Below are 27,185 nucleotides of genomic sequence, written 5' to 3'. Positions count from 1 at the left end.
TAGGGCAGTGTCACCTGGGTCCCACTGGTTCTGGGGTGAGAGACCTTAGGGCAGTGTTACCTGGGTCCCACTGGTTCTGGGGGTGAGAGACCTTAGGGCAGTGTCACCTGGGTCCCACTGGTTCTGGGGGTGAGAGACCTTAGGGCAGTGTTACCTGGGTCCCACTGGTTCTGGGGGTGAGAGACCTTAGGGCAGTGTTACCTGGGTCCCACTGGTTCTGGGGGTGAGAGACCTTAGGGCAGTGTTACCTGGGTACCACTGGTTCTGGGGGTGAGAGACCTTAGGGCAGTGTTACCTGGGTACCACTGGTTCTGGGGGTGAGAGACCTTAGGGCAGTGTTACCTGGGTACCACTGGTTCTGGGGGTGAGAGACCTTAGGGCAGTGTTACCTGGGTCCCACTGGTTCTGGGGGTGAGAGACCTTAGGGCAGTGTTACCTGGGTCCCACTGGTTCTGGGGGTGAGAGACCTTAGGGCAGTGTTACCTGGGTCCCACTGGTTCTGGGGGTGAGAGACCTTAGGGCAGTGTTACCTGGGTCCCACTGGTTCTGGGGGTGAGAGACCTTAGGGCAGTGTTACCTGGGTCCCACTGGTTCTGGGGTGAGAGACCTTAGGGCAGTGTTACCTGGGTCCCACTGGTTCTGGGGGTGAGAGACCTTAGGGCAGTGTTACCTGGGTCCCACTGGTTCTGGGGTGAGAGACCTTAGGGCAGTGTTACCTGGGTCCCACTGGTTCTGGGGGTGAGAGACCTTAGGGCAGTGTTACCTGGGTCCCACTGGTTCTGGGGGTGAGAGACCTTAGGGCAGTGTTACCTGGGTCCCACTGGTTCTGGGGGTGAGAGACCTTAGGGCAGTGTTACCTGGGTCCCACTGGTTCTGGGGGTGAGAGACCTTAGGGCAGTGTTACCTGGGTCCCACTGGTTCTGTTCTCACTATCACCCACAGTAAAACTTATTTCACTACTTCAAGCAATCACAAAAATCTTCTTTAGGAAAACCATTTTTTTACGGCATGAGTAGTAAGATAATGACAGTCTTTAACAATTCCTGTTTTGTTTCCCCAAAGAAAAGTGTGTGCCTGCTTTGTGTTTGTACCAGGTTCCGTGAGTGTGAACGGAGATGTGATGAAGATCCATGTTGCCGTGGAATCGGATACGTCAGGGACACACAGTCACCTGGTCAGTTTTTACTTCAGTCAAGATACTTATTGACATGTTTTTACAGTGCTGACAAGTGCTCCGAAATTCAAAGTTCAAGAGGCAAGAGAGAAGAGGGAAACAATCACAATATTACTCCAAAGTCCAAAGGAGACACAAATATTTCCTCTAAAGTGTGTGTGTGTGCGTGTGCGTGTGTGTGGGTGCGTGCGTGCGTGCGTGCGTGTGTGTGTGTGTGTGTGTGTGTGTGCGTGGGTGTGTGCGTGGGTGTGCGTGGGTGTGCGTGGGTGTGCGTGGGTGTGCGTGTGTGCGTGCGTGCGTGCGTGCGTGGGTGCATGCGTGTGTGTGTGCTGTCTCCATCCAGGATCAGACGTTCTCTGCCTGACTCTGAACAGCTTTGGTATCCAGACATGTGGTGAAGGTGAGAGGACAACCTGGAGAGTCCAGGACTGCACCCCCTCCAAAGTAGAAACCGGCGTGTATCCGCTTGGCTGGTACGAGAAACCAGGTGTGTGTATAAATCTGAGGATAAGTAGGTACAGGGGGACTCCCAAATGGCACCCTATTCCCTATGGGCTCCTGGTCAAAACTAGTGCACTACATAGGGAATAGGGTGCCATTTGAAACTCCACAACATTTAGGGTAGCTTACTCAGTGAGGAGGCATGAAACACATCTTGAAGAACATCTGGCCAACATCTTGAGTTGTCTCTTACCTTTTAGGTTTGATGTCTTAATGTTACTTTCTCTTCTGGAAATAGTGACATCAGCATTGCCCTGGTTACAGTCTGTGCGTCCCAAATGGAGCCTTCTCTTTATATATACATTTGACGAGAGCCCATTGGGGGAATAGTGTGCTATTTGGGACATAGACAATGAGACGCTGTACACTGGTTTAAACAGATACATGTGTTATTATGCTTCAGCTGTTGATCTCATTTTGTGGGTTATATTTTGTCACCTGGTAAGGACTGCAGAGACTACAAATTGTTCTTACTTTTTTTGGAGAAATTCTCAGACTTGCTGGTAATTTTCTATTCTTAAGAGTCCCTTTATAGCTCACACATTTGTTTCTGTTTCAAGTGGCACCCTATCTATGTCGTGCAGTAGGGTGCTATTTGGGGCTCAGCGGTAATACATGTTTCCTCCAGTTGGTGTTGCAGAGCCACGTGATCTAGCAGACACATTTATTAGCCACGTTGTTTTCTGATCATTAAGGAATTGATTACGTAATGAGTCAAACATTTCCATTGTTCCCCACAGTGAACCAGTGGACTAAATCACCACGATTGTGCCCCAGTTTCGAACTACGTGTTCCTTCAAAGAATGGTAAGAATGCAGTTCATATTTCACCTCAGGAGTTAAAATGTACAATACATCACACTGTTAGTTTGATACGTCAGCTACAATAAACAGACAGCTGTGTGTTTATTCCTGCTGTCATCCTTCTGTAAATGGTTGAATAGAAACACGTCGGCCTTTCTGTCTTTGGATGAGGCCCACATGGCCCCCTGTTCCTTCTGTATATGTTTTATTTATTGAACCTTTATTTAACTAGGCAAGTCAGTTAACCTCTCTAGGGTCGGCGGGACGAAATCGTCCCACCTACTCAACAGCCAGTTGAATCCCGTGGCGCGTTATTCAAATACCTTAGAAATGCTATTACTTCAATTTCTCAAACATATGACTATTTTACACCATTTTAAAGACAAGACTCTCGTTAATCTAACCACACTGTCCGATTTCAAAAAGGCTTTACAACGAAAGCAAAACATTAGATTATGTCAGCAGAGTACCCAGCCAGAAATAATCAGACACCCATTTTTCAAACTAGCATATAATGTCACATAAACCCAAACCACAGCTAAATGCAGCACTAACCTTTGATGATCTTCATCAGATGACAACCGTAGGACATTATGTTATACAATACATGCATGTTTTGTTCAATCAAGTTCATATTTATATCAAAAACCAGCTTTTTACATTAGCATGTGACGTTCAGAACTAGCATACCCTCCGCAAACTTCCGGTGAATTTACTAAATTACTCACGATAAACGTTCACAAAAAACATAACAATTATTTTAAGAATTATAGATACAGAACTCCTCTATGCACTCGCTATGTCCGATTTTAAAATAGCTTTTCGGTGAAAGCACATTTTGCAATATTCTCAGTAGATAGCCCGGCATCACAGGGCTAGCTATTTAGACGCCCACCAAGTTTAGCCCTGACCAAAGTCAGATTTACTATAAGAAAAATGTTATTACCTTTGCTGTCTTCGTCAGAATGCACTCCCAGGACTTCTACTTCAATAACAAATGTTGGTTTGGTTCAAAATAATCCATAGTTATGTTCAAATATCCTCTGTTTTGTTCGATGCGTTCAAGACACTATCCGAATGGTAAAGAAGGGTGACGAGCACGACGCATTTCGTGACAAAAAATGTCTAAATATTCCATTACCGTACTTCGAAGCATGTCAACCGCTGTTTAAAATCAATTTTTATGCAATTTTTCTCGTAAAAAAGCGATAATATTCCGACCGGGAATCTGTGTTTAGGTTCAAAGACGAAAGAAAATAAAAGCATGGGATCCCCTCGTGCACACGCCTCCGCCCATTGTCCTCTGATAGAGCACTTGCCAAAAGCGCTAATGTGTTTCAGCCTGGGGCTGGAATTACATCATTCAGCTTTTTCCCGCCTTCTGAGAGCCTATGGGAGCCGAAGGAAGTGTCACGTTACAGCAAAGATGCTCAGTCTTCAATAAACAGAGACAAGAAGCTCAAGGAATGGTCAGAGAGGGCACTTCCTGTAAGGAATCTTCTCAGGTTTTTGCCTGCCATATGAGTTCTGTTATACTCACAGACACCATTCCAACAGTTTTAGAAACTTTAGGGTGTTTTCTATCCAAAGCCAATAATTATATGCATATTCTAGTTTCTGGGCAGTAGTAATAACCAGATTAAATCGGGTACGTTTTTTATCCGGCCGTGTAAATACTGCCCCCTACCCCCAACAGGCTAAGGACAAATTCTTATTTACAATGACGGCCTACCCCGGCCAAACCCTCCCCTAACCCAGACAAACGCTGGGCCGATTGTATGCCGCCCTATGGGACTCCCGATCACGTCCGGTTGTGATACAGCCCGGGATAGAACCAGGGTCTGTAGTGGCGCCTCTAGGACTGAGATGCAGTGCCTTAGACCGCTGCGCCAATCGTGAGCCTATTCCTTATATAGTGCTCTACTTTTGACCAGGGCCCATAGGGCCCATGTTAAAAAATAGTGCATTATGGGGAATGGGGTGCTGTTTGGGCGACAACCCATTTCACATTTGTGTGTGTTCAAAGGGACCCCCCCCCTCACATCAAAGAGACAAACTAACATGATCATTTTGCGAGCTTTCATTGTGCTGACGTGCTGAAATGTTTACAAGCCACAGTGTTTCCCACTTAGCCTTTAATTAGACACGCTTCCTCCATACCCTCCAGTTGCTAGAAACCTGTCCATTAGACAGAGGAGATGCTGTCTCCAACGGCTCCAGTAGCTAGAAACCTGTCCATTAGACAGAGGAGATGCTGTCTCCAACGGCCTCCAGTAGCTAGAAACCTGTCCATTAGACAGAGGAGATGCTGTCTCCAACGGCCCCAGTAGCTAGAAACCTGTCCATTAGACAGAGGAGATGCTGTCTCCAACGGCTCCAGTAGCTAGAAACCTGTCCATTAGACAGAGGAGATGCTGTCTCCAATGGCCCCAGTAGCTAGAAACCTGTCCATTAGACAGAGGAGATGCTCTCTCCAACGGCCCCAGTAGCTAGAAACCTGTCCATTAGACAGAGGAGATGCTGTCTCCAACGGCTCCAGTAGCTAGAAACCTGTCCATTAGACAGAGGAGATGCTGTCTCCAACGGCCCCAGTAGCTAGAAACCTGTCCATTAGACAGAGGAGATGCTGTCTCCAACGGCTCCAGTAGCTAGAAACCTGTCCATTAGACAGAGGAGATGCTGTCTCCAACGGCTCCAGTAGCTAGAAACCTGTCTATTAGACAGAGGAGATGCTCTCTCCAACGGCCCCAGTAGCTAGAAACCTGTCCATTAGACAGAGGAGATGCTGTCTCCAACGGCTCCAGTAGCTAGAAACCTGTCCATTAGACAGAGGAGATGCTGTCTCCAACGGCCCCAGTAGCTAGAAACCTGTCCATTAGACAGAGGAGATGCTGTCTCCAACGGCTCCAGTAGCTAGAAACCTGTCCATTAGACAGAGGAGAAGCTGTCTCCAACGGCCCCAGCAGCTAGAAACCTGTCCATTAGACAGAGGAGATGCTGTCTCCATACCCTCCAGTAGCTAGAAACCTGTCCATTAGACAGAGGAGATGCTGTCTCCAACGGCTCCAGTAGCTAGAAACCTGTCCATTAGACAGAGGAGATGCTGTCTCCAACGGCCCCAGCAGCTAGAAACCTGTCCATTAGACAGAGGAGATGCTGTCTCCATACCCTCCAGTAGCTAGAAACCTGTCCATTAGACAGAGGAGATGCTGTCTCCAACGGCCCCAGTAGCTAGAAACCTGTCCATTAGACAGAGGAGATGCTGTCTCCAACGGCTACAGTAGCTAGAAACCTGTCCATTAGACAGAGGAGATGCTGTCTCCATACCCTCCAGTAGCTAGAAACCTGTCCATTAGACAGAGGAGATGCTGTCTCCAACGGCTCCAGTAGCTAGAAACCTGTCCATTAGACAGAGGAGATGCTGTCTCCAATGGCTCCAGTAGCTAGAAACCTGTCCATTAGACAGAGGAGATGCTGTCTCCAACGGCCCCAGTAGCTAGAAACCTGTCCATTAGACAGAGGAGATGCTGTCTCCAACGGCTCCAGTAGCTAGAAACCTGTCCATTAGACAGAGGAGATGCTGTCTCCAATGGCTCCAGTAGCTAGAAACCTGTCCATTAGACAGAGGAGATGCTGTCTCCAACGGCCCCAGTAGCTAGAAACCTGTCCATTAGACAGAGGAGATGCTGTCTCCAACGGCTCCAGTAGCTAGAAACCTGTCCATTAGACAGAGGAGATGCTGTCTCCATACCGCTCCAGTAGCTAGAAACCTGTCCATTAGACAGAGGAGATGCTGTCTCCAACGGCTCCAGTAGCTAGAAACCTGTCCATTAGACAGAGGAGATGCTGTCTCCATACCCTCCAGTAGCTAGAAACCTGTCCATTAGACAGAGGAGATGCTGTCTCCAACGGCCCCAGTAGCTAGAAACCTGTCCATTAGACAGAGGAGATGCTGTCTCCAATGGCTCCAGTAGCTAGAAACCTGTCCATTAGACAGAGGAGATGCTGTCTCCAACGGCCCCAGTAGCTAGAAACCTGTCCATTAGACAGAGGAGATGCTGTCTCCAACGGCCCCAGTAGCTAGAAACCTGTCTATTAGACAGAGGAGAGTACAGGCTTTTAACTGCTCTCATTACTATCTAGCACACTAGATAGTGTTGGAATTGGATGCTTAAGAGAGCTCTGTCCTTTTGACATTAAAATACATTTCAATGGCTGCATCATAAATATGGAGCCTTTTACCTTGTGTAGGACACTGCTTCTGAACAGAGCCCTATGGGACAATGTGTTAAATGCAGACAATGTGTTAGATGCATCCCCTGCTGATAAAGGTGTGTCTCTCTGCCAGTGAGTTTGAGTGAGTGGAGACTCCTGGATGCGTCCTCTACGCTGGTGGATCCGTCCGTCTCCACGTTTGACATTATTCACATCAGTAAAGACATCGCTGAGGACCTGGACAGGACCAGAGACTGGTGTCTGTCTGGTGAGAAACATCTTCATCGTGTGCCAGAGTCTAGTCTAACGGTCAACGTCCCCCAACTCAGGACCACACATGCCCCCTGGCAAGAGGGGTTTAAGCCCCTCCTCTGTCTCTCCTGTCTGTGCCCCTCATCTGTGCCCCTCTGTCTCTCCTGTCTGTGCCCCTCTGTCTCTCCTGTCTGTGCCCCTCTGTCTCTCCTGTCTGTGCTCCTCATCTGTGCCCCTCTGTCTCTCCTGTCTGTGCCCCTCTGTCTCTCCTGTCTGTGCCCCTCTGTCTCTCCTGTCTGTGCCCCTCATCTGTGCCCCTCTGTCTCTCCTGTCTGTGCCCCTCCTCTGTCTCTCCTGTCTGTGCCCCTCATCTGTGCCCCTCCTCTGTGCCCCTCTGTCTCTCCTGTCTGTGCTCCTCATCTGTGCCCCTCTGTCTCTCCTGTCTGTGCCCCTCTGTCTCTCCTGTCTGAGCCCCTCCTCTGTCTCTCCTGTCTGTGCCCCTCCTCGGTCTCTCCTGTCTGTGCCCCTCCTCGGTCTCTCCTGTCTGTGCCCCTCCTCGGTCTCTCCTGTCTGTGCCCCTCCCCTGTCTCTCCTGTCTGAGCCCCTCCTCTGTCTCTCCTGTCTGAGCCCCTCCTCTCTCTCCTGTCTGTGCCCCTCCTCTGTCTCTCCTGTCTGTGCCCCTCCTCTGTCTCTCCTGTCTGTGCCCCTCCTCTGTCTCTCCTGTCTGTGCCCCTCCTCTGTCTCTCCTGTCTGTGCCCCTCCTCTGTCTCTCCTGTCTGTGCCCCTCCTCTGTCTCTCCTGTCTGTGCCCCTCCTCTGTCTCTCCTGTCTGTGCCCCTCCTCTGTCTCTCCTGTCTGTGCCCCTCTGTCTCTCCTGTCTGTGCCCCTCCTCGGTCTCTCCTGTCTGAGCCCCAATCCTTGTATCTACCTCTCTCTACTCTCCTCCTTTTCTGTCCGTTAAACTGTGTCTGTGTGTCTCCCTTCAGCCTGTGAGGAGGCTGACTCCTGTGCTGTGGTGTCAGTGGGGCGGACCGACTCGGCTGTCCGCTGTGTCCTCTACCCAGACACCGTGGCCTGTGGCCCCTCCACTACCACCACCACTGGAGGTCAGGACTGTCGGCTGGTCATCAGAGAGTCAGCTCTCCAGGTCTACCTCCACAAAGGTGGGCAACATCCCTGACCCTGGTTCACTATACATCCCTGACCCTGGTTCACTATACATCCCTGACCCTGGTTCACTATACATCCCTGACCCTGGTTCACTGTACATCCCTGACCCTGGTTCACTATACATCCCTGACCCTGGTTCACTATACATCCCTGACCCTGGTTCACTATACATCCCTGACCCTGGTTCACTATACATCCCTGACCCTGGTTCACTATACATCCCTGACCCTGGTTCACTATACATCCCTGACCCTGGTTCACTATACATCCCTGACCCTGGTTCACTATACATCCCTGACCCTGGTTCACTATACATCCCTGACCCTGGTTCACTGTACATCCCTGACCCTGGTTCACTGTACATCCCTGACCCTGGTTCACTATACATCCCTGACCCTGGTTCACTATACATCCCTGACCCTGGTTCACTATACATCCCTGACCCTGGTTCACTATACATCCCTGACCCTGGTTCACTATACATCCCTGACCCTGGTTCACTATACATCCCTGACCCTGGTTCACTATACATCCCTGACCCTGGTTCACTATACATCCCTGACCCTGGTTCACTATACATCCCTGACCCTGGTTCACTATACATCCCTGACCCTGGTTCACTATACATCCCTGACCCTGGTTCACTATACATCCCTGACCCTGGTTCACTATACATCCCTGACCCTGGTTCACTATACATCCCTGACCCTGGTTCACTATACATCCCTGACCCTGGTTCACTATACATCCCTGACCCTGGTTCACTGTACATCCCTGACCCTGGTTCACTATACATCCCTGACCCTGGTTCACTGTACATCCCTGACCCTGGTTCACTGTACATCCCTGACCCTGGTTCACTATACATCCCTGACCCTGGTTCACTATACATCCCTGACCCTGGTTCACTATACATCCCTGACCCTGGTTCACTATACATCCCTGACCCTGGTTCACTATACATCCCTGACCCTGGTTCACTATACATCCCTGACCCTGGTTCACTTTACATCCCTGACCCTGGTTCACTATACATCCCTGACCCTGGTTCACTATACATCCCTTACCCTGGTTCACTATACATCCCTGACCCTGGTTCACTATACATCCCTGACCCTGGTTCACTATACATCCCTGACCCTGGTTCACTATACATCCCTGACCCTGGTTCACTTTACATCCCTGACCCTGGTTCACTATACATCCCTGACCCTGGTTCACTATACATCCCTGACCCTGGTTCACTTTACATCCCTGACCCTGGTTCACTATACATCCCTGATCCTGCTTTACACACAGAGAGTTCTGGAAGACATGTCTTTACCTGCTCTACACACAGAGAGGACTGCTGCTAATATGACTAGTGTTTGAAGAAACAGAGATGTTTATTGGTGGGTTAGTTCATGTCAATCACTGCAGCCTACTTATTGTATGATCATTATTATTAGAAAGCATTATTTATCTTCATAGAGGTGCTGAAGGAGTTTTACAGCTGCTTGATTCCAGTGCAGACAGTGTCTCTGTCCCAAATGGCACCCTGTTCCCTATATGGTGCACTACTTTTGACCAGGGCCCATAGTTGTCAGTCCAGGCTTCCCTCTGACTGATGGTTATGTATTCTGTGGGATCCAGAACCCAAGGTGGAGTTGACGTCAGTGTTTATCCCGGCTCACGGAACGCTCCAGGGAGAGGCCGTAACAACGCTGCTCGGGTCAGACAGGAAGACAGTCAGACAGTTCTTGGGAGTTCCGTACGCTCGTCCTCCTATCAGAGCCCTCCGTTTCGCCCCCCCACAGCTTGCTGAATGGAGTGGCACATGGAACGCCACGATTACCAGGTAAACCATGACTCTGTGGAGGAGGATTTATTTTTAAGATGTGTTATAAAGGTTTTGTATAATTTCATCCAGTAGTTTTGAAAGTTGTGTCCACGAGCCAAAGCGGGTCCCTGAAAATGTTATTTAAAAAAATATATATATATATATATATATATATATTTAACCTTTATTTAACTAGGCAAGCCAGTCAAGAACAAATTCTTATTCACAATGACGGCCTAGGAACAGTGGGTTAACTGACTTGTTCAGGGGCAGAACGACAGATTTTTACCTTGTCAGCTCGGGGATTCAATGTAGCAACCTTTCGGTTACTGGTCCGACGCGCTAACCACTATGATATGTTACATGCTGCAATTTTTTCTATATATACACTACCGTTCAATAGTTTGGGGTCACTTAGAAATGTCCTTGTTCCAATGGCACGTTGTGTTATCTAACCCAAGTTTATCATTTTAAAAGGCTAATTGATCATTAGAAAACCCTTTTGCAATTATGTTAGCACAGATGAAAATTGTTTTTCCTGATTAAAGAAGCAATAAAACTGACCACCTTTAGACTAGCTGAGTATCTGGAGCATCGGCATTTGTGTGTTCGATTACAGGCTCAAAATGGCCAGAGACAAATAACTTTCTTCTGAAACTCGTCAGTCTATTCTTGTTCTGAGAAATTAAGGCTATTCTATGCGAGAAATTGCAAAAAACTGGAGATCTCGTACAGCGCTGTGTGCTACTCACTTCACAGAACAGAGCAAACTGGTTCTAACCAGAATAGAAAGAGGAGTGGGAGGCCTCGGTGCACAACTGAGCAAGAGGACAAGTACATTTGAGTGTCTAGTTTGAGAAAAAGACACAAGTCCTCAACTGGCAGCTTCATTAAATAGTACCCACAAAACACCAGTCTCAACGTCAACAGTGAAGAGGCGACTCCGGGATGCTGGCCTTCTAGGCAGAGTTGCAAAGAAAAAGCCATATCTCAGACTGGCCAATATAAAGAAAAGATTGAGATGGGCAAAAAGAACACAGACACTGGACAGAGAAACTGGCGTCTGTTTCTCAAACTAGACACTCTAATGTACTTGTCCTCTTGCTCAGTTGTGCACCGGGGCCTCCCACTCCTCTTTCTATTCTGGTTAGAGCCAATTTGCACTGTTCTGTGAAGGGAGTAGCATACAGCGGTGTACGAGATCTTCAGTTTCTTTTCCGTGTCTGTCTGTCTGTCTGTCTGTCTGTCTGTCTGTCTGTCTGTCTGTCTGTCTGTCTGTCTGTCTGTCTGTCTGTCTGTCTGTCTGTCTGTCTGTCTGTCTGTCTGTCTGTCTGTCTGTCTGTCTGTCTGTCTGTCTGTCTGTCTGTTAGATATTTGCACCACATGTAGTGTGTTAATGTGTCCTCTAATCTTGTTGTTATGGATGTTTCCCATGGTAGACCCAGTTGTACCACATGTAGTGTGTTAATGTGTCCTCTAATCTTGTTGTTATGGATGTTTCCCATGGTAGACCCAGTTGTACCACATGTAGTGTGTTAATGTGTCCTCTAATCTTGTTGTTATGGATGTTTCCCATGGTAGACCCAGTTGTACCACATGTAGTGTGTTAATGTGTCCTCTAATCTTGTTGTTATGGATGTTTCCCATGGTAGACCCAGTTGTACCACATGTAGTGTGTTAATGTGTCCTCTAATCTTGTTGTTATGGATGTTTCCCATGGTAGACCCAGTTGTACCACATGTAGTGTGTTAATGTGTCCTCTAATCTTGTTGTTATGGATGTTTCCCATGGTAGACCCAGTTGTACCACATGTAGTGTGTTAATGTGTCCTCTAATCTTGTTGTTATGGATGTTTCCCATGGTAGACCCAGTTGTACCACATGTAGTGTGTTAATGTGTCCTCTAATCTTGTTGTTATGGATGTTTCCCATGGTAGACCCAGTTGTACCACATGTAGTGTGTTAATGTGTCCTCTAATCTTGTTGTTATGGATGTTTCCCATGGTAGACCCAGTTGTACCACATGTAGTGTGTTAATGTGTCCTCTAATCTTGTTGTTATGGATGTTTCCCATGGTAGACCCAGTTGTACCACATGTAGTGTGTTAATGTGTCCTCTAATCTTGTTGTTATGGATGTTTCCCATGGTAGACCCAGTTGTACCACATGTAGTGTGTTAATGTGTCCTCTAATCTTGTTGTTATGGATGTTTCCCATGGTAGACCCAGTTGCACCACATGTAGTGTGTTAATTTGTCCTCTAATCTTGTTGTTATGGATGTTTCCCATGGTAGACCCAGTTGTACCACATGTAGTGTGTTAATGTGTCCTCTAATCTTGTTGTTATGGATGTTTCCCATGGTAGACCCAGTTGTACCACATGTAGTGTATTAATGTGTCCTCTAATCTTGTTGTTATGGATGTTTCCCATGGTAGACCCAGTTGTACCACATGTAGTGTGTTAATGTGTCCTCTAATCTTGTTGTTATGGCTGTTTCCCATGGTAGACCCAGTTGTACCACATGTAGTGTGTTAATGTGTCCTCTAATCTTGTTGTTATGGATGTTTCCCATGGTAGACCCAGTTGTACCACATGTAGTGTATTAATGTGTCCTCTAATCTTGTTGTTATGGATGTTTCCCATGGTAGACCCAGTTGTACCACATGTAGTGTGTTAATGTGTCCTCTAATCTTGTTGTTATGGATGTTTCCCATGGTAGACCCAGTTGTACCACATGTAGTGTGTTAATTTGTCCTCTAATCTTGTTGTTATGGATGTTTCCCATGGTAGACCCAGTTGTACCACATGTAGTGTGTTAATGTGTCCTCTAAACTTGTTGTTATGGATGTTTCCCATGGTAGACCCAGTTGTACCACATGTAGTGTGTTAATGTGTCCTCTAATCTTGTTGTTATGGATGTTTCCCATGGTAGACCCAGTTGTACCACATGTAGTGTGTTAATGTGTCCTCTAATCTTGTTGTTATGGATGTTTCCCATGGTAGACCCAGTTGTACCACATGTAGTGTGTTAATTTGTCCTCTAATCTTGTTGTTATGGCTGTTTCCCATGGTAGACCCAGTTGTCTGCAGCCTGGAGCTGTAGAGTCATCAGCCAGCAGTGAGGACTGTCTGTACCTCAACATCTTCGTCCCCAGTGGCATCGTAAGTCACATTGTACCTATAGAGATCTTTGTTGCACTAGAAGCCCTGTTGACCTCTCCTTTAGTAACACCACTCCACTACTGGTCCCTCAGATTGACAGTTGGTCTGCTGTGTCATTCCTGTTCTTGTCTTTTCCTCTGATAGAGAGGGAGTACAGCGGTTCTGGTGTTCTTCCATAACCCGTCTGGAGCAGCCAGCAATGACACACCATCTCTACTGGACGGCTCCTACCTGGCTGCCGTCGGCAACATCGTCGTGGTTACCGTCAACACCAGGGTTGCAGCGTTCGGATTCCTCAGCACAGGTGCTCCCCTTAACACGCGTCAGAAGCAGCATTCAATTATCTTATAGGTTATATGCTTTCAAAAGTCACGAGTGCTGCCTTCTAAATCTGAACTCACATTTGGATCTGAGAGCGCTGCTGAAATGGCATAATAAGTGAATGTTAAAGTAGAAGGAAGATAGTGGACATGAAGTTAGAATCAGGTCACGATGAAAGTGAAGGGGAGAGGATGACATCATGTTTACTGGTGGTATTCTGCTGCTGTGGGGGGCTTAGAGGCCCCGGAGGGAGAGATGGGGAGAGGGGGAGGGAGAGATGGGGAGGGAGAGATGGGGAGGGAGAGATGGGGAGGGAGAGAGGGGAGGAAGATATGGGAGGGAGAGGGGGAAGGAGGGAGAGGGGGAGGAGAGGGAGATGGGGGAATGGGGGAGAGAGAGAGGGGGGAGGGAGGGAGGGAAATACATCTCTGCTGATGGTGTGTTCTGTGCTGATGTGGCACTGAGAGGGAGGAGTGACTCTCCACAGTCAGCCAGCCAGCCATAGCACACAGCTGGCACACTCACAGACATGTGGAAGGACTGTGTGTGTGTGTGTTCAAGTTTCAACTTTGTTATCCTAGACGGCACTTTCTGTTTTTGACTATGATGTATAGTCTTGGTGATAGGAGCCCTCAGCCAGCAACTCTAGAAGACCCTGCAACACAGCAACACCTACTAAACCACCGGTCCCTCCCAGACAGCTCTTCTATAAAGCCCTGCAACACAGCAACACCTACTAAACCACCGGTCCCTCCCAGACAGCTCTTCTATAAAGCCCTGCAACACAGCAACACCTACTAAACCACCAGTCCCTCCCAGACAGCTCTTCTATAAAGCCCTGCAACACAGCAACACCTACTAAACCACCGGTCCCTCCCAGACAGCTCTTCTATAAAGCCCTGCAACACAGCAACACCTACTAAACCACCGGTCCCTCCCAGACAGCTCTTCTATAAAGCCCTGCAACACAGCAACACCTACTAAACCACCGGTCCCTCCCAGACAGCTCTTCTATAAAGCCCTGCAACACAGCAACACCTACTAAACCACCGGTCCCTCCCAGACAGCTCTTCTATAAAGCCCTGCAACACAGCAACACCTACTAAACCACCGGTCCCTCCCAGACAGCTCTTCTATAAAGCCCTGCAACACAGCAACACCTACTAAACCACCGGTCCCTCCCAGACAGCTCTTCTATAAAGCCCTGCAACACAGCAACACCTACTAAACCACCGGTCCCTCCCAGACAGCTCTTCTATAAAGCCCTGCAACACAGCAACACCTACTAAACCACCGGTCCCTCCCAGACAGCTCTTCTATAAAGCCCTGCAACACAGCAACACCTACTAAACCACCGGTCCCTCCCAGACAGCTCTTCTATAAAGCCCTGCAACACAGCAACACCTACTAAACCACCGGTCCCTCCCAGACAGCTCTTCTATAAAGCCCTGCAACACAGCAACACCTACTAAACCACCGGTCCCTCCCAGACAGCTCTTCTATAAAGCCCTGCAACACAGCAACACCTACTAAACCACCGGTCCCTCCCAGACAGCTCTTCTATAAAGCCCTGCAACACAGCAACACCTACTAAACCACCGGTCCCTCCCAGACAGCTCTTCTATAAAGCCCTGCAACACAGCAACACCTACTAAACCACCGGTCCCTCCCAGACAGCTCTTCTATAAAGCCCTGCAACACAGCAACACCTACTAAACCACCGGTCCCTCCCAGACAGCTCTTCTATAAAGCCCTGCAACACAGCAACACCTACTAAACCACCGGTCCCTCCCAGACAGCTCTTCTATAAAGCCCTGCAACACAGCAACACCTACTAAACCACCGGTCCCTCCCAGACAGCTCTTCTATAAAGCCCTGCAACACTGCAACACCTACTAAACCACCGGTCCCTCCCAGACAGCTCTTCTATAAAGCCCTGCAACACAGCAACACCTACTAAACCACCGGTCCCTCCCAGACAGCTCTTCTATAAAGCCCTGCAACACAGCAACACCTACTAAACCACCGGTCCCTCCCAGACAGCTCTTCTATAAAGCCCTGCAACACAGCAACACCTACTAAACCACCGGTCCCAGATATCTCTCCACCTATTGTATTCTAGAGGGAGCTTTTCTAAAGAAACACTTTGGAATGCTGCAAGCTTTCTGTTTGCTGTTGCTGAATGTATTCACATTTTTACCAGGCTCTTGTAAAATGATATTTGAAATCTATCCAATAGTTTCTTGGTCCATTCTTAGTGGGTAATTACAGTATTCATGTACTGCAGTGGCTTTTGGAACCCAAATGGAATAAAAACATGTTATTTGTATATTTTGGAAATGATGTAGATGATGACACAAGTCACAACCAAAGAACATATTACGTTATATAAGTATGTCTCTTGAATGGATTTGACTCCTGACACGGTACATGAAATAACAGCAGTGTGAACTGAATGCCTCTAGGCTCCACAGCCCTGCCAGGTAACGCCGGCTTCCAGGACCAGGTAGTTGCTCTGAAGTGGGTCCAGGAGAACATTGAGGCGTTCGGAGGTGAGCCCAGGCTGGTGACGGTGGGGGCAGAGCGGAGCGGAGCCGACGTGGCCAGCCTACATCTGACCTCTCCCTCCTCGCGTGGTCTCTTCAACAGGATGCTGCTCATGGTAAGCTGACCTGTGACCCCTGACCTTCACTAAGAGTCCCAAATGGCGCCCTATTCCCTATATAGTGTATTGCTTTTGACCGGAGCCCTATCAAATGTAGTGCGCTATATGGGAAATAGGGCTATTGTGGATGTGTTACTAAGCCCTCGTGTGTAAATAATGCTGTTACAGTAACGGTCTTAACCATTCCAGCTGTTTACAACTAGTTTAGGCTGTCAAACAGTAACACCCTTGTGATTAATGGTATGAATGTCACTGATCATGCAGTGTGACAGTCATTACAGTTTTACTTCCACGTTCACGGCATAGTCCAGTATGCTATGGCCTCTCTATACAGCAGGATTATGTCCTCTCTATACAGCAGGATTATATCCTCTCTATACAGCAGGATTATGTCCTCTCTATACAGCAGGATTATATCCTCTCTATACAGCAGGATTATGTCCTCTCTATACAGCAGGATTATGTCCTCTCTATACAGCAGGATTATATCCTCTCTATACAGCAGGATTATGTCTTCTCTATACAGCAGGATTATGTCCTCTCTTTACAGCACGATATGTCTTCTCTATACAACTGGATTATGTCCTCTCTATACAGCACGATATGTCTTCTCTATACAGCACAATATGTCCTCTCTATAGAGCACGATATGTCCTCTCTATACAGCACGATACGATATGTCCTCTCTATACAGCACGATATGTTCTCTCTATACAGCACGATATGTCCTCTCTATACATTAAGCCCATATCCAGTCTTAAGAGTTCAGGTGGATGGCTTGTGCGTACTCCCCCTCCTCTTCCTCCTCCAGTGCTGTAGTGCTGAGTCCGTGACCGTTACTGGGAGGTACACACACACTGCTCCTCCTCTTCTGCCTCCTCCAGCTCTTCCTCTCCTTCCTCGTGTCCCCCAGAGACATGTAGGAGGAGACTGTGTTCCGCAAGCCAAAGCTGATCATAGAGTCTCTGTTGCCGGGGTAACGATGAGGCTGGTCTGTCAGCTCCGACCTGGGGTTAGAATAGATATGATGCAGCGTTAGTATATGGAGTTAGCCTGTTATTTATCACTGATAAAGTACATTGAAAGCTAAACTCAAAAATAAGCTGAAACACATATGTAATTGTCAGACTCGATGAAACTCCCAGAGAGGGGTAGTGACAGATACAGATGGATGGGGAGAAACAAGGTTGGAGAGAGAGGGGCTGAAGGCGGGAGAGGGGGCTGAACGGAGAGGGGGCTGAAGGCGGGAGAGGGGGGCTGAAGGCGGGAGAGAGGGGGCTGAAGGCGGGAGAGAGGGGCTGAAGGCGGGAGAGAGGCTGAAGGCGGGAGAGAGGGGCTGAAGAGAGGCTGAAGCGGGAGAGAGGGGGCTGAAGGCGGGAGAGAGGGGCTGAAGGCGGGAGAGAGGGGCTGAAGGCGGGAGAGAGGGGCTGAAGGCGGGAGAGAGGGGCTGAAGGCGGAGGACTGCAAAGGCTGAAGGCGGGAGAGAGGGACTGAAGGGAGAGGGCTGAAGGGGCTGAAGGCGGGAGAGAGGGGCTGAAGCGGGAGAGAGGGGCTGAAGGCGGGAGAGAGAGGGACTGAAGGCGGGAGGGGCTGAGGCTGAAGGCGGGAGAGAGGGACTGAAGGCGGAGAGGGAGGGACTGAAGGCGGGAGAGAGGGAAAGAGAGGTCAACGTTAGAGAAAGAGGTACCTGTTGACGTCTTTCCAGTCGAAGTTGTTGTGCATCACCACAGGGGGTGCCTGGGAGGCCAGGTTGAGGTTGCCGTTGGTTACAGTCTGACAGGGGGTGGTGAGAATACAGCACAGGCCGTCTGCACAATCTGTCAAAGAGGAGGGGCCACTGTCGTTACCAGAGGAGGGGCCACTGTCGTTACCAGAGGAGGGGCCACTGTCATTACCAGAAACCATACAGCTATCCTGTGGTTATAACCAGTTAGCTACCAGAAACCATACACAGCTATCCTGTGGTTATAACCAGTTAGCTACCAGAAACCATACGCAGCTATCCTGTGGTTATAACCAGTTAGCTACCAGAAACCATACACAGCTATCCTGTGGTTATAACCAGTTAGCTACCAGAAACCATACACAGCTATCCTGTGGTTATAACCAGTTAGCTACCAGAAACCATACACAGCTATCCTGTGGTTATAACCAGTTAGCTACCAGAAACCATACGCAGCTATCCTGTGGTTATAACCAGTTAGCTACCAGAAACCATACACAGCTATCCTGTGGTTATAACCAGTTAGCTACCAGAAACCATACACAGCTATCCTGTGGTTATAACCAGTTAGCTACCAGAAACCATACGCAGCTATCCTGTGGTTATAACCAGTTACCTACCAGAAACCATACACAGCTATCCTGTGGTTATAACCAGTTAGCTACCAGAAACCATACACAGCTATCCTGTGGTTATAACCAGTTAGCTACCAGAACCATACGCAGCTATCCTGTGGTTATAACCAGTTAGCTACCAGAAACCATACGCAGCTATCCTGTGGTTATAACCAGTTAGCTACCAGAAACCATACGCAGCTATCCTGTGATTATAACCAGTTAGCTACCAGAAACCGTACGCAGCTATCCTGTGGTTATAACCAGTTAGCTACCAGAAACCGTACGCAGCTATCCTGTGGTTATAACCAGTTAGCTACCAGAAACCGTACGCAGCTATCCTGTGGTTATAACCAGTTAGCTACCAGAAACCATACGCAGCTATCCTGTGGTTATAACCAGTTAGCTACCAGAAACCGTACGCAGCTATCCTGTGGTTATAACCAGTTAGCTACCAGAAACCATACGCAGCTATCCTGTGGTTATAACCAGTTAGCTACCAGAAACCATACGCAGCTATCCTGTGGTTATAACCAGTTAGCTACCAGAAACCATACACAGTGACTAAAATGTAAATGTACAAGGACACATTAATGACACAAAGAGAGCACTAGAATGTCTTCCACATCCTCAAAATAGCCAACTTCAGAAATGTACTTCAACCACAGTATACAGCTCATATGACTCCACTTAGTGAATATAGTATAGCAGCATTACAGTGCATTGGAGTTGGTGCAGCTTGAAAGAGTCAATAATTCCACGTTAGAAAGTATTAACTACCGGTGATGTCACAAGTTCAAAAATAATGAATAGTTCCAGCCCTTGTAATAATACTGTACTATCAGCTCATCGTTCCTATAAACAGGTTCACATAGATTCTACATGTGGTTGACTTTAATGTCAGATTATAATATTCATCAGATATGTTGGCGTCCCGGAAATAAACGGGAAAAAAGTTGGATTTTCAGATACGGCTATTGTCAGACATAATGCCTGCAAATCATGAACCTTCCACAGATTATGAAGAGGGATGACTGCTTTAATCAGAAGTGAGGTACAAGGTTTACGTGTCATAGTGGGTTGTTATTTACCAGAGTAGTGGTTGACGAGGTCCTCTAGACACTGGAAGGTTAGACCAGGAGAGATATAGTACCAGTTGTTGGGAAGGCGGATAATACGATAGTGTACCATAACCCTGTGCCGTACAGACAGGGTATACACTCCTACAACACCACACAGGCAAAGAAAAACAGGACATTATGATAATACGATAGTGTACCATAACCCTGTGCCGTACAGACAGGGTATACACTCCTACAACACCACACAGGCATAGAAAAATAGGACATTATTACATCTGTTTTTAAAGTTGCTTGATTTTGGTTGATAATTTTAATAGTTGATGTGAGAGAATCTATCGGCAGTCCTGTAGTCGAAGTTTAGGACTCCTACTTTTATATGTACCATTTATTTAGGACATTTAGCGGACACCTTTATCCTAAGTGACTTACAGTAGTTGTTGCTTGCATACCCACAACCATCGCGTTGCGAGCACCATGCTCTACAAACGGAGCACCACAAGGGGCACCACAGGAGCACCACAGGAGCACCTAAATTCCGTTTAAGTTACGATACAGACGTCTGTCTCTAGGCCACTCACCTTTTTGACTTTCTCTTATCATGAAGGAGCCAGCTCTGTTTCCGGGCAGACGAAGCAGTTCCTCTGCTTTGGGTCGGGCCACCCCTTCAAACAACCAGCTAAATGAATACAGAATACAATTCAACCATATTCATAAAGCATGCACTTTCATGGCCTTAGAACCCACATAAAACAACCAGCTATGAATAAAGATGAAAACATTACCACCAGCTGTTTTAATGGTATGCTAGATGCTGTCACCTTTTCAGAATACCAAGCATTAAAACAAGCATTAAAACAGTCAAAACTGTTCACTGCTCTGCCCCCCCCCACCTTATGGATATCATAAGGTGAATGCACCAATTTGTAAGTCGCTCTGGATAAGAGCGTCTGCTAAATTATGTAAATCTAAATGTATAATCCGGCACTGGACTAGGAAAGTGTCAGGTTAGTATATCTTTAATTATTTTTTATTTTTTACAGTGTCAGGTAGCTTAGTGTTACAGTGAGTTCACCTACCTGTGATAGACATTGACAGTGGACTAGGACAGTGTCAGGTAGCTTAGTGTTACAGTGAGTTCACCTACCTGTGATAGACCTTGACAGTGGACTAGGACAGTGTCAGGTAGCTTAGTGTTACAGTGAGTTCACCTACCTGTGATAGACCTTGACAGTGGACTAGGACAGTGTCAGGTAGGGTAGTGTTACAGTGAGTTCACCTACCTGTGATAGACCTTGACAGTGGACTAGGACAGTGTCAGGTAGCTTAGTGTTACAGTGAGTTCACCTACCTGTGATAGACCTTGACAGTGGACTAGGACAGTGTCAGGTAGGGTAGTGTTACAGTGAGTTCACCTACCCGTGATAGACCTTGGCCACATGGTTGTTGGGGATGTAGTTCTCATATCCTGTTTGGACAGAACAAACCCTCCACCAGTAACCCTCCCTGACAGAAGAGAAGAAACAAGGGAAGAAGGAGAGTGAGTCCCAAATAGCACCCTATTCCTTATGTAGTGCACTGTTATAGACCAATAGGGCTCTGGTCAAAAGTAGAATTGGTCAGATTTGAGCCCTGTCTCTGTCAGTCTAGTCAAACAGATCAGCTCTTAGAGGTGGTGGTGTTGTGTTGAGGGACTGAATGTGGAAGACTAGGTCTGCGTCCCAAATTGCCCCCTAGTCCCTAGATAGTGCCCTACGTTTGACCAGGACTCATAGGGCTCTGGACTCATAAGGCTCTGTCAAAAGTAGGGCACTATCTAGGGACTAGGGTGCCATTTGGGACACAGTTCTTAGATTCAGTTACTCACTCTGCCAGGAGTCTCAGTCTCTCTCCTATCCTGAAGAGAGGCACGCTGACGTCTGCTGAGGGGTAGTCAGACAAGACTACCAGGGTTTCACTGACGTCTGCTGAGGGGTAGTCAGACAGGACTCTCAGGGTATCGTTGTCTGGAGAGAAGAGAAAATAAAATAAACAATGTTATGTGCAAGGTTTTATTTATTTTACAGCATATTAGATGACGGTCATTCATATTCCATTCACCCAGCTCAATGTAACATCAATAGGTTTAGGCAACTACATGATACTCTCATTTCCCCTATACCCATCATGAGGTTGCTACAACCTAGCCTATGAATTAAAGTTTACAATGGTAGGTGCACACGTCGAGAAAAATGTGAGTAATCAAGGTGACAGACAGTGACACATTCATTACCCCCCTTGCACACTCTTTCCTGCATCTAGCTGATCTAGGGTGTAATCAGTTGCAAACAAAAGTTTCTATTGGACAAATTCAGGTGCATTTATCCCCGTTTCTTTCCGTTTGCTTCCGTTTAAGAAATGTTTTCAACAGAATCGGCGGAATGAATACTCCCCTGATCACATGCAAACAGTTCTCTTTCATAGCAGCCACATACAAACAGCATGCTTCCTTTGAACATTGTATAACTCATTGCATCTACGCTCTCTCCTCCTCTCACCTTTTCCCTTCGCTTGTGGACTTCAGTGCACAATACATCAGCTGCCTGTGACCAGGCGAAAACACCTTTCCAATCGCCATGTACTGGTGTACTATCTCAATTTGACCAGTTTCTCACAGCAGGAAAATAATCCTGCAGCGGCAGGAAATGTAAATTATTATGTGGATTATAATTCATGGACATTTTTATAGGGGTTGATACATTTTTAGTTAGGAACAATGAATTCTGACATTTTAAAGTGGAAATTACAAATGTTAGAAGCCTTTTTAAACCTTGAATAGACAACAATTTGCATTTCCTTCTGCAAAGGAAAATTCTCTGCGACAACAGAGTGATCAAATTAAGAGTACATCTGTACAGTATCTGCCAATCACAGCGGAAGCAGAAGTGTTTTCAGGTCATCCTTATCAGATGAAGATTATATTATTTTTCCATTCAGTCAACAGCTCTTGCACGGTCATTTCAACATGCTGAATGCTCACCCACTGATGCTGTTACAAAAATATAAAAAACATCCTTTAAAAAAAAAATGTTTTAATTTGTTTTTAAGATATGAGTACATGTTGTTGAAGGTCAGGGGGTAGGGAAGTAGGATGCTGTTCGGTATTTAATTTAATGAAGAAATATGTTTTATATTGCATAATGGTCCAGTTAAAAGCAAGAGGTCACACACCCATGTTGGTGGAGGTGCTGACTAACGGAATAGTCACCCGTCTACAACAGAAAGTCATACATTACACTGTATATATACTCCCAACAATTGAATGGGTAAACAAAATGTTGCTAATATTGCGTAGTGATCATTTGACCTTATTCTACATTTATAAGCTTGCAGTTGTTTGGCTGCAGTTTGCATGAGAGGAACCTTATTCATTTTGGGTGAAATTATGCAAATGTTTTCACATGCACAGAGCAGTACAGGGCCAGTACAGCTTATGAAACCAAGTCACTCCACCCTTACTTAAAAATGACATCAAATTAACCATTGCCCGTCAGAGACAATCTGCGATACCAAGCGTTTAAATTAATCATTTTATAGCCATTGATTCTTGAAGAATACAAAACAAATTTGAATCCAAGATTGTCCCTTTTAACAGGATCCTTTCATTAATAAAACAATCATTACCAAAATACAGACTTCCTTAACCAGAGAGACTTACTTCTCAGAAAGGGGTCAGAGCTGGTGTTGGTGTCATCTCCATTCTCTGGCATAGAGACTGGGCTGGTCCTGACGTTCCCCATGTCTGGTCAGAGAGCCTTGTTGATCATTTGGATGCAGGAATAAAGTGCTGGGAAGTGGCAGTGCTATGTGTGGCTGCCTCTCATTCCTTTATCTCACTATTTAGCCCAGTACGGTTATTCTCCAGTTTAGGATGTGGATATCATCCTCCTTTCTTCAGATAGCCTTACCATACCAGCCTGTAGCAGCCTCAGTCGTTATACCTAATATAACCAATATTTGGTGTAATATAGCCGGAATTATAATGTAATATAGCCTGAATTAGCTTAGCATGATGCTACAGTACTGTATAACTGTGATAAGCAGCAGCTCATCAGTCTATTCTAGTCATCCTGCCAATCTGTTTTTGTTGATCTCATCTTGTCATTTCCTCACTAATGGGGAAGTTGAGTGTGACTTGTTTTTCACCACATTTTTCCACTCCTAAAATAGATTAATCACTACAGTGCTGTAGCCAATAGATGACAGACTATTCACCACAGTGCTGTAGCTAATAGATGACAGACTAATCACCACAGTGCAGTAGCCAATAGATGACAGACTATTCACCACAGTGCTGTAGCTAATAGATGACAGACAGACTAATCACCACAGTGCAGTAGCTAATAGATGAGACTAATCACCATAGTGCAGTAGCTAATAGATGACAGACTAATCACCACAGTGCAGTAGCTAATAGATAACAGACTAATCACCAAGGTGCTGTAGCTAATAGATAACAGACTAATCACCACAGTGCTGTAACTAATAGATGACAGACTAATCACTACAGTGCTGTAGCTAATAGATGACAGACTAATCACCACAGTGCAGTAGCTAATAGATGAGACTAATCACCACAGTGCAGTAGCTAATAGATGACAGACTAATCACCACAGTGCAGTAACTAATAGATGACAGACTAATCACCACAGTACAGTAGCTAATAGATAAGACTAATCACCACAGTGCAGTAGCTAATAGATGACAGACTAATCACCACAGTGCTGTAGCTAATAGATGACCAGACAGCATTCAAATAAACACTTGAAAGATGTGTGCAACCAATTGGTATGTAGAATTTCTAACATTAGAAGTCATTCAATTTTGGAACTAATAATGCTTAGCTATAAATAATAATCATTTGTTTCTGCTTATACTTACTATCAATCTATGCTTATTTGTGTTGACTAGTAGAGAGAGAGTATTAATGGTTTTCTCTCTCTCTTTCTCTCTCTCTCCCTCCCCCCAGGGTGGCTCTGTGTTCTCCCCTGCCTCGGTGCTGAGTGGTTCTCTGACTCTGTCCCTCCTCTCTCTCTCTCTCTCTCTCTCTCTCTCTCTCTCTCTCCAGGGTGGCTCTGTGTTCTCCCCTGCCTCGTTGCTGAGTGGTTCTCTGACTCTGTCCCTCCCCTCTCTCTCTCTCTCTCTCTCCAGGGTGGCTCTGTGTTCTCCCCTGCCTCAGTGCTGAGTGTATCCAAAGCCCAGGGGCAGGCTGAGGCTCTGGCCCGGGAGCTGGGCTGTCCCCCCTCCTCTGACCCAGAACAGCTGGGCTCCTGCCTGAGAGCAGCTCCAGCACAGGACCTCAACACTGCCCAGACTAAGGTATTGTTGGCCTTATAGACACAGACTAAGGTACTGTTGGCCTTATAGACCCAGACTAAGGTACTGTTGGCCTTATAGACCCAGACTAAGGTACTGTTGGCCTTATAGACCCAGACTGAGGTACTGTTGGCCTTATAGACCCAGACTGAGGTACTGTTGGCCTTATAGACCCAGACTGAGGTACTGTTGGCCTTATAGACCCACACTGAGGTACTGTTGGCCTTATATACCCAGACTGAGGTACTGTTGGCCTTATAGACCCAGACTGAGGTACTGTTGGCCTTATATACCCAGACTGAGGTACTGTTGGCCTTATAGACCCAGACTGAGGTACTGTTGGCCTTATAGACCCAGACTGAGGTACTGTTGGCCTTATATACCCAGACTGAGGTACTGTTGGCCTTATAGACCCAGACTAAGGTACTGTTGGCCTTATAGACCCAGACTGAGGTACTGTTGGCCTTATAGACCCAGACTGAGGTACTGTTGGCCTTATAGACCCAGACTGAGGTACTGTTGGCCTTATAGACCCAGACTGAGGTACTGTTGGCCTTATAGACCCAGACTGAGGTACTGTTGGCCTTATAGACCCAGACTGAGGTACTGTTGGCCTTATAGACCCAGACTGAGGTACTGTTGGCCTTATAGACCCAGACTGAGGTACTGTTGGCCTTATAGACCCAGACTGAGGTACTGTTGGCCTTATAGACCCAGACTGAGGTACTGTTGGCCTTATAGACCCAGACTGAGGTACTGTTGGCCTTATAGTCACAGACTAAGGAAGGAAGCCTTATAGTCCCAGATGTAGCATAGGCTCTCTGTATCCCAAATGGCACCCTATTCCCTGTTTAGTGCACTACTTTTGACCAAGGCCCATAGGGCTCTGGTCAGAAGTAGGGGGCTATAAAGGCAGTAGAGTGCTATTTGGGACGAAAACATCGTTTTTTTCCCCCTCTCTTATTTTATGTTATCTGTTTCAGTTGCTGTCAGTCAGTGGGCCCCTGCAGGCTTGGGGTCCAGTGGTGGATGGGGTCTCTGTCCAGGGGAAACCCTCCATGGCCCTGATGAATGCAGGCTTCCACAGAGCTGACCTCCTGCTGGGCTCCTCCGCAGAGGATGGACTCATCAGCAGGGCCAAGAGGATCAAGGTGAGAACCGGAGATCCTATAATTCAAAGACGTTCTTTGTGTTTCTATGGTGAGAACATTCACCTCTAGTATCGTCCATCTATTTAGGTGTACCTGCTTATTAAGCTTTCCCCATGCTTCAGGATGGAATTGGGGAATATGAGTCTTTGTTTTTCATAGAGTGTAGGACATATTCTAATGCGTAGACTCCTAGTTCAACTCAGCTAGTGACTAGTATGTTAGCGGTTTGTCCTCATTCACATCATATTAGTATTGAGTAGTATTACTATGCTCAGCCACGTTTCATATCACCAACTTGTACTTTCCCCCCTAATGTCTGACGACAGAACTTTGAGGAGCTCCAGGGGCGAGCTGCCAGTAAAACAGCGTTCTACGAAGCCCTGTCCAACTCTCTGGGTGGAGACGATGCCAATGCTTTTGTGAAGGCTGCAGCTACCTGGTTCTACTCCATGCAGCACTCTCCCTCTCCAGCCGGCTACAATCTCTTCTCTCAGGCTCTTAACAGTGCAACCAGGTGAGAAATGTGCTAAGCACACTACTGTATACAGTATTCATGTAGTTCCGGAATACCTTCCTCTTATTCATTGAATTCAGTGTATAAATATCAAATCAAATTGTATTAGTCATATGCGCCTAATACAACAGGCGTAAACCTCACAGTGAAATGCTTACTTATGAGCCCCTAACCAACAATGCAGTATAAGAAAAATAACGGATAAGAATAAGAAATAAAAGTAACAAGTAATTAAGGAGCAGCAGTAAAATAACAATAGTGAGTCTATATACAGGGGGTACCGGTACAGAGTCAATGTGGAGGCTATATACAGGTGGTACCGGTACAGAGTCAATGTGGAGGCTATATACAGGGGGTACCGGTACAGAGTCAATGTGGAGGCTATATACAGGGGGTACCGGTACAGAGTCAATGTGGAGGCTATATACAGGGTGTTACGGTACAGAGTCAATGTGGAGGCTATATACAGGGGGTACCAGTACAGAGTCAATGTGGAGGCTATATACAGGGTGTTACGGTACAGAGTCAATGTGGAGGCTATATACAGGGGGTACCAGTACAGAGTCAATGTGGAGGCTATATACAGGGGGTACCGGTACAGAGTCAATGTGGAGGCTATATACAGGGGGTACCAGTACAGAGTCAATGTGGAGGCTATATACAGGGGGTA

General features: G+C 46.8%; 2 protein-coding genes across 2 annotated transcripts in view; one reads left to right on the top strand and one right to left on the bottom strand.

The window, feature by feature from the left end:
* Positions 1 to 27,185, top strand: part of LOC106596178 (thyroglobulin-like) — a 95,990-nt gene that overhangs the window by 58,288 nt on the left and 10,517 nt on the right. The window contains 12 exon segments of the mRNA XM_045717770.1: positions 1,095 to 1,174; positions 1,518 to 1,661; positions 2,416 to 2,481; positions 6,827 to 6,961; positions 7,931 to 8,107; positions 9,747 to 9,951; positions 13,006 to 13,093; positions 13,238 to 13,397; positions 15,880 to 16,076; positions 24,686 to 24,853; positions 25,834 to 26,001; positions 26,328 to 26,515. Of these exon segments, the coding sequence (XP_045573726.1) occupies positions 1,095 to 1,174; positions 1,518 to 1,661; positions 2,416 to 2,481; positions 6,827 to 6,961; positions 7,931 to 8,107; positions 9,747 to 9,951; positions 13,006 to 13,093; positions 13,238 to 13,397; positions 15,880 to 16,076; positions 24,686 to 24,853; positions 25,834 to 26,001; positions 26,328 to 26,515 (1,776 nt within the window).
* Positions 15,720 to 24,029, bottom strand: LOC106606136 (src-like-adapter). Its single transcript, XM_014202260.2, has 7 exons — positions 23,193 to 24,029; positions 21,363 to 21,501; positions 20,915 to 21,001; positions 20,077 to 20,174; positions 19,508 to 19,639; positions 17,767 to 17,896; positions 15,720 to 17,086 (listed from the first exon to the last, which is right to left on the bottom strand). The coding sequence occupies exons 1-7, from the start codon at positions 23,272 to 23,274 to the stop codon at positions 16,837 to 16,839; spliced, it is 918 nt and encodes a 305-aa protein (XP_014057735.2). The 5' UTR covers positions 23,275 to 24,029; the 3' UTR covers positions 15,720 to 16,836.

The sequence above is a fragment of the Salmo salar genome, chromosome ssa05, assembly GCF_905237065.1.
Source record: "Salmo salar chromosome ssa05, Ssal_v3.1, whole genome shotgun sequence".
Classification (NCBI taxonomy): Eukaryota; Metazoa; Chordata; class Actinopteri; order Salmoniformes; family Salmonidae; genus Salmo; species Salmo salar.
This window is presented reverse-complemented; position numbering and strand designations above follow the sequence as displayed.